We start from the raw sequence: 7,544 nt of genomic DNA, 5'->3' as shown, positions 1-7,544 counted from the left end.
GAAGGAAGGAAGGAAGGAAGGAAGGAAGGAAGGAAGGAAGGAAGGAAGGAAGGAAGGAAAAAATCTTCTTTGTGGTCTTCTTCCATTTCATTGGTGTTACTACTCCTACCTGGCTAGTTTCAACCCACCAAGGAGAGGGCACTGAACTCAGAGTTGGGAAAAATTGGCTTTCACAAACCAGTTCAAGCTGACTCTAGCCAGCTCCAGTCAGCTCCAACACACCAGCAATAGGAACTGGCATGTATTTCTGTTGAAGTAAATTATAATGGAGACCAGGCTTGAAGAATTTCTGGGCCAGACAAATCCATTTAGACCTCATAAGTGACCTTGCTCAATTTGCAAACATAAGCAAAACTTACCTTTGGCTATTTCTTATAAATTTCTATATTAAAGAAAAAGGAAACAAGGTTAACTAATCCGAAGCCTAACTTACATAGAGACTTTCCAGCAGAATCGACCAAATAAAGAAACTATATAACCGTAACCAATCAAATATTTTATTTGCTTTACTCCCTTGTTCACCCCATAAAAGCCTTCTCCTTGCATTCCCTCCAAGAAGACCCCAAACCACAGCTGTCCAATTCATGAATCAGTATTTGCTCAAACTCTTTTGAGCTTAACTGTGCCTCAGTTTACCTTTTGACATCCCAAGACTTTTCTACACTGTCTTATTCATAACGTAGAAGACAGTTTGACTGGGGAAGGGCCCAGGATTTGAACTCTCAGAAGCCAATGTCTCTAAACATTTAATGGACCCAAACAGGTATTTTAGCATTAAATCTCTAAATGTAAGTCTCCTTTGAGAAAAAATAGAAAATAACTGTTTTGTCCTGTCCTCTTACAAAACTTGAGAAAATCACTTTTCTCCTCACCACTTTTGGTGCTGATCAGCTCACTTCATATACAAAAGTTGAAACTCCCTAAGTTTTCAATTTTGCATAAAGAAAAATGTGTTTCCCCCTCAATCCCAGAAAATGTCCTGTTTGACTAAATGCTTATGTTTCTTGAGTGTTACAAGCTCTAAGGGTGCTCAAAGGAGGTTGTCCTTTAATATTGCCTTCCTCCTCTAGCAAAACCATACCTTCTTATAATGACCTGGTATCCTTTGTTATCTCTACATTCTTTCCATATCTAAACTCATCCCTTCTCTTGGCATTAAATACCAAGAATATGCAGACAAGTCCTAAATTATTACCTCTTGACCCAGCCTCTCCTTAAAGGTACATTTCCTGTATTCATCTTCCATCCCCACCTAAATGTCTCATGGGTATCGCTAAGGTACCATGTCCAAATAGAACCCTGAAACGCATCCTTCCTTCTGCCCCTCTCTGAGTGTTCCCATCTCATCAGCACCACCAAGTGCTGGCTGGCCTAAGGCAGAATCCTGAATATCAACTTTAATTTCTGGCTTTCTTTCACTGCCAACCTACAAACCAGGAAATCTTTCAGTTAAAAACTTATCTAAAATTCATCCATTAGTCTAATGCAACCATCATTATCACTCCATAAACTACTGTAACAGCTTCCTTCCAGGATCCAGCTTCACCTCTGGCATCTCTCCAATTTATTTTCCCGTGCTATCAGAGTGGCCTTTTAAAACCCTAATGGTCATGTTATTCTTCTCTTAAGATCCTTTACTTACTTTCCATTGTGTTTTGCATAAAATCTAAATTTCTCATCTTGGCCTACAAGACCTGCCTGATCTGGCCCCTGACACCCTCTTTACAGTGTTAACCACCATCCTCATTTTCACTATTATCACAATCACCTTGAACCATTTCAGCTATTTCACCATTGGTTAATAAATGAACAACTGGAGCCTCATTATCAGTGTTAAAAAAAGCTACATATGAAGCTTTGTGGAGTGTTTTTTTTTTTTTTTAATTTTTCATTAACTTCAGCATAGGACTTCAACAGTTTCTTTGAGTTTCTTTGAGTCATATATGGTGGTCATTTCAACACCATACTCTTTTTTTACTGTTTCTTTTTTTGAGATGGAAACTCACTCTGTTGCCCAGGTTGGAGTGCAGTGATGTGACCTCAGCTCACTGCAACCTGTGCCTCCCAGGTTCAAGCGATTTTCCTGCCTCAGCCTACCAAGTAGCTGGGATTACAGGCATGTGCCTCCACACCCAGCTAATTTTTCTGTTTTTAGTAGAGACAGGGTTTCACCTTGTTGGCCAGGCTGGTCACAAACTCCCAACCTCAGGTGATCCACCTGCCTCAGCTTCCCAAAGTGCTGGAATTACAGGCATGAACCATCGCACCTGACCTCAACACCATACTCTTCTATAAGACATTTTATACCTATACCACTGTCCAATTTATCCGAAAGCTTGACTTTCTGTGTTATAAGTATACATAAATGCTTCCTTTTTTCTTATTACTGTTACCCATAACTATCTGCAGACTTTTTTGATATTTTCAGTAGTATATTTACATCACAGAGTAGAGAAAAATAACAACAACAAGAGAAAAAAAAAAACCACACACACAGAGAAATACACATAAATCTTGACCCCATTAAGGCAGAGTGGCAAATCTGCTGTAGGCTCATTCATCCTGAACAGGTGCCATTTTTTTACCCTTTGTGGACTTGTTTTTGGGGATTTTATGGGAAATTTATTGGAAAATCTGGGTGTGCAAGAGAAAGATAACACAGCTGAAAGGGTCTGGGAAAATCTTTTTTCTCTTGTTAATGCTTAAAAAACTGTGCATTGTGCACCTGCATTTTGACTGTGACCCTCATGATCACATGAAGTCAAATAGGAAATGTTCTACTTGTTTCATGTTTGTGCTCAAAAATTTGGGGTTTTAGAGCACTTCCACTCAAATTTTCAGACTAGGGATGCCCAACATACATATATATACCAGGAACTAGCAGATGCTTGAAATATAATATGTACTCAATAAATATGGTTGATTAAACAAATGGATGAGTTAATGACTAAATAAATAAATGTATATAAATTTTCAATCCTGGTGTCTTTTCATATGTGAAAGTTATCATTTTCTTTCTGAACTGTTGTGACTTAGCACAACATTATAATTTGTAAAATTGCTTTCAATATACAAGGAAAGAAGTAGAAAACCAATTGGGGTGAAAATGCCTGATGCTCTTCTTGCATGTGTTGTTGAATGCCGAAATCCTTCTAGGAATTCATACATAAACAAAGTAGTTGGAGAGAGTTGGGAAGACTGTGAGAATGCAATTTTTCCCCATTGTCTCTGCCTTGCCTTTCTCATATCACAGAATGACACGATGTTAAATGTTAAACCAGATCTCATTAAGCTCTCTTGCTTTATAATATTAAAACTGTGACTCAGAGAGGTTAAATGACTTCCTCTCAAGTCCCATGAAGTTCCTGGCACAATCAGGACTAAAATATAGATTTCCTTGACTTTCAGTCCAATGGCCATTCAATTAGTCACATCTCTATTCCTGTACCCCCTGACTTCTCCTTAACTGTACTAGCTTTTCCAATAAAACTTGCTTGACCTAAATTGCTCTCCCTAGGCATTGTATATTTCAAGACAATCTTTCTGTTTTTTGAACTATATTTCCTTTTTCTGGAGTAACATCAGCTTCTCTGAAAAACATATCTATTGCCAAAGGATTAATTTTAAGTTTGTGTGTGCATATGCATGTGTATGTGCGTGTGTGTGTGTGTGTGTGTGTATCATTTTACTCACTGCCTTATAATGAAATCTTCCCAATGTTTAAAGGAATACATCATTTAAGATATGATTTTCAAGAAACACTTTTTGGCGCCTATGTCTGCAGTTGACAGAATCAAAAGTCTATAAAGATTCTTTAAGTCTTCTAAGTGTTAGTTCCTGAACTCTTTTAAGTTCTCAGCATTTTTCTTCTTTCCAATTTTTGTACTACTTCACAATGCAACAGTTCTCTGTTGCAAGGTAGGAGTAGAATGTACCTCATTGGACCTGGATTTAGTTTACCCATTCTTTCCACTAAGGGAACAGGGCACCATCCTAGTTAGAACAGTGGCAGAACAGCAGAGTGGTTAAGACCAGCTCTCTTACGGAGCATAACATATCTGTTGAAATAACAAGTAGTAAAAGAATTTAGTAGTTCAGCAGTGATGTAAGAAGAATCTCTTTGAATGAGTAAACACAGGACTCATCCTAGCCACTAATCTCCAGCCAACAAGCACTTTTCAACTGTATAACTATGAGCCAGTGACTATCTTTTCCTCAGTTTCTTCATTTGTAAAATAAGGATACTAAAAGTGACTCTTATAAGATTGCTGTATTAAATGAGTTAATACATATAAAGTGCTTAAAATAGGGCCTGATATATAAGAAGCCCTAAATAAATGTTTGTTGCTATTGTAAATATTATGAACAAATATATTTGATAAGGGTTTAAAAGAATCAGCCTTGTTTAAAAGTCCATCTTACACAATTGGAGTTACTTATTCAAAATTAGGGCCTCTCACAGAGCTCTAAGCTTATCCTCTAGTGCAGATTTCAGGACCAACTCTCTGGGATCCTCCCTCATTCTCTCCTTCTTTCTTAAAAATATATATTGTGGCCGGGCGCGGTGGCTCACTCCTATAATCCCAGCACTTTGGGAGGCCAAGGCAGGCAGATAACAAGGTCAGGAGATCGAGACCATTCTGGCTAACATGGTGAAACCCCATCTCTACTGAAAAATACAAAAAATTTGTCGAGCGTGGTGGCGGGCGCCTGTAGTCCCAGCTACTCAGGAGGCTGAGGCAGGAGAGTGGTGGGAACCCAGGAGGCGGAGATTGCAGTGAGCTGAGATCGTGCCACTGCACTCCAACCTGGGCGACAGAGCGAGACTCCGTCTAAAAAAATATATATATATATGTGTGTGTGTGTGTGTATATATGTATGTGTATATATATGTGTATATATGTGTATATATATGTGTGTATATATATGTGTGTGTATATATATATTGCATAACTATTAGCACTGCAAAGCTCTAAGGAAAAAATGGTAATCCTATGTCCCCAATCTAAAGGAGCTTCCCACACTCAAATTGGGGGAAGTTTTTTTAAAAAATAGATTCTTCCAGGCAACATAGGACCAGGGATCCAGCAGGCTTTTTCTTGTCCTTAATGAGTAGCTCACAGTCTTTATTCTTAGGAAACACAGAGCAAATGGTGTATAACAAATGAGTAGGCTATGTTTAAATATTTAAGAGATTTAAGAGATTACTATTTAAAGGTCCTACTTCCAACTTTCTACGTCAGAAAGTTGAATGAAAGGTGCTACTTCCAACTTTCTACATCAGAATACCTGAGGATGGGACTAGGCTTTTTTGTTTGTTTGTTTGTTTCTTTTTCCAAATCATATATAATTCCCACATGCAATGCGAAAAAGCAACCAAAATGCAGAATCTTAGGTCCCAGATCTACAGACTAAAAATCTGCATTTAAACAAGACCTTCAGAAGATCTGTATGCACATTAAAATTGGAAAAGCACTGGCCTGTGGTAGTCTTTCTTTCTCAGGATGGTGGTAAACAGATCACCCCTGTGTCAGAACCACCTGGGATGCTCCTTCTAAAAAGTATACTTTTGTGTCCCACCACAGACTGAGTGAAACAGACTCTGGGTTGGAGTCCCTTGAAACTGCATTTCAGACAAACTTCTTTCCCTGACACTTGGGCAATCTAAAGTTTGAGAGTTACCAGAGTAGCTTTTAAGAGCACTACATGTTTTGTCATTTTCATGTATATTATCTCTTCATGAGACTAAAATCACTGAGCAAGACGTACCTAGAGTTATAAACCAATCAAACAGTACGTTTGCACACACAGAGAGCTATACACACACGACATTAGAAATAACTGCAAATAAACTGTCTTTAATACTGGGAGATCAAAACTATCCAAGGAGGTTCCCCTGAGCATCTGCAATGAAATGCAGATTAACCAATTAATTGTGTCAGAGAGGAGAGGTTGTGAATTATGTATAATGACATCATTATACCTCTTGTACTCTTGTCTAAATATTCCTTGCTTGCACTTTCTTGAAACATTATTAAAAATCTATTTGATTCTAATAAGTTACTTCCAATACAAGTAAAAGTATAGTATCAGATGTGAAAAGAAAATAATCAGATTATCAAAATATATTGTTATTATTCCTCCTCTTCATAGTGATGGTCTTTACTAATAATTACTAAGGGTGAATTTCCCTTCAAATACCAAGCTGAAAGGCATTACTCTGGTCATGTGGTTCCATAAAAGAGGCAGTCAATCTTTTGGATATTTAGAAAATCCAATTGGGTAAAATTTTCTCTTTTTCTCTGAGCGTTTGCCATGAGAAAAGCACAACTGAAACTCAATTTCTCCCAAATTATCCCTGCAAACATCCAGACACTATGAAATATGTGTTATATTCATCTCAACTTAGATCTAGCTAATATTTTAGAATTACAAAATACTTTGTCTTAAACTATTAAGAATATCAAAAAGAATAACATATAGGACTTTATTTTTTCTGACTTAATACTCCCCCAGGGAGTTGAACAGACAAAACAGAAATATATTAACAGGGATAGACAATTACATTTGAAAAGCATGAGCAACTTTTAACATCTTTGGAACTCTGCTTTCAGAAAGGTGATGTACCTCGGAGTATAGGATTCCCATGCTGGTCCTTCACAGGCTTACTTCACCTCTACAGCTTCTTGAATCCTCCAGAGGTATTTCTGATGAATATCAAAATCCTTCCTGGCTGAGAGGAAAGTCTCTAGAAGTCCCAGCTGGTGGCAAGGCTCAGGAGTCCTTTTCTAGCAAACACCTGTGAGTGGTTTTCCAGCAGCTCAGGCAGCAGCACACCTTCCAGGGAGCCCAGCCCAATGAAACAAAGGCACTGGTGTCATGTGTAATGACCCAAGCCTGTATCATCTAATGTTACAACCCTGAGGAGCCGGTTTCTGAGTCATATTTGCTCTGCCAGTGGTAACATGCAGGAAAGAGGGAAGCAAATTAAGGCAGGAAGAAACGTTCTTACACTGGCAGGAAGGACTCAGGGTTCAAACCAAGGTACTGTATTTCACACATTTCCTAATCAAAATCTGGTTTTCAGCGGTCATTGAGAAAGTCTAGAGACCAACAAACTTACTTGTGAGAGCCATATGTGTCTGGCAAAGAACTTGAAAAAATAATCTTCAAAATTCTCAGCCTAACAATTAACAGTTTTCCAGCTATTTATGCAGTTTTGTAAACTAATAAATTTACTAACATAATAAATCTTAAGTTGTTTTAAATATTCTAATGCTATTCACACATTTAGCCAAATTACTTTATAATATTCAATTTAAAATCATAAGTCTAAAATCAAATACTCTATGACGCATTTTAAATTGCATCATCAATTTATGTATCAAACATGCTAGTATGCCAAATCTCTTAAATATTGTAAACATTTTATATGCTACATATAGTATTAATTATTCACACACTTTCTCTGAACTGAATACAATCACATCAAACTTTCCTAGAGCTGAAACACCCAACCGTCCACACACCCATTATAATCATGG

General features: G+C 37.6%; 1 protein-coding gene across 1 annotated transcript in view; it reads right to left on the bottom strand.

Moving 5' to 3' along the window:
* ANKRD22 (ankyrin repeat domain 22) overlaps positions 1-7,013 on the bottom strand; it is a 28,075-nt gene extending 21,062 nt beyond the window's left edge. The window contains exon 1 of the mRNA XM_011998166.1: positions 6,628-7,013. Within this exon, the coding sequence (XP_011853556.1) occupies positions 6,628-6,648 (21 nt within the window). The 5' untranslated portion in view covers positions 6,649-7,013. The remainder of the gene's footprint in view (positions 1-6,627) is intronic.
* Positions 7,014-7,544: the final 531 nt, after the last annotated feature.

This window comes from Mandrillus leucophaeus, unplaced genomic scaffold, assembly GCF_000951045.1.
Source record: "Mandrillus leucophaeus isolate KB7577 unplaced genomic scaffold, Mleu.le_1.0 Scaffold1154, whole genome shotgun sequence".
In the NCBI taxonomy this organism is placed as follows: domain Eukaryota; kingdom Metazoa; phylum Chordata; class Mammalia; order Primates; family Cercopithecidae; genus Mandrillus; species Mandrillus leucophaeus.
The sequence above is the reverse complement of the archived record's forward strand: the minus strand, read 5'-3'. Positions and strand labels throughout refer to the sequence as shown.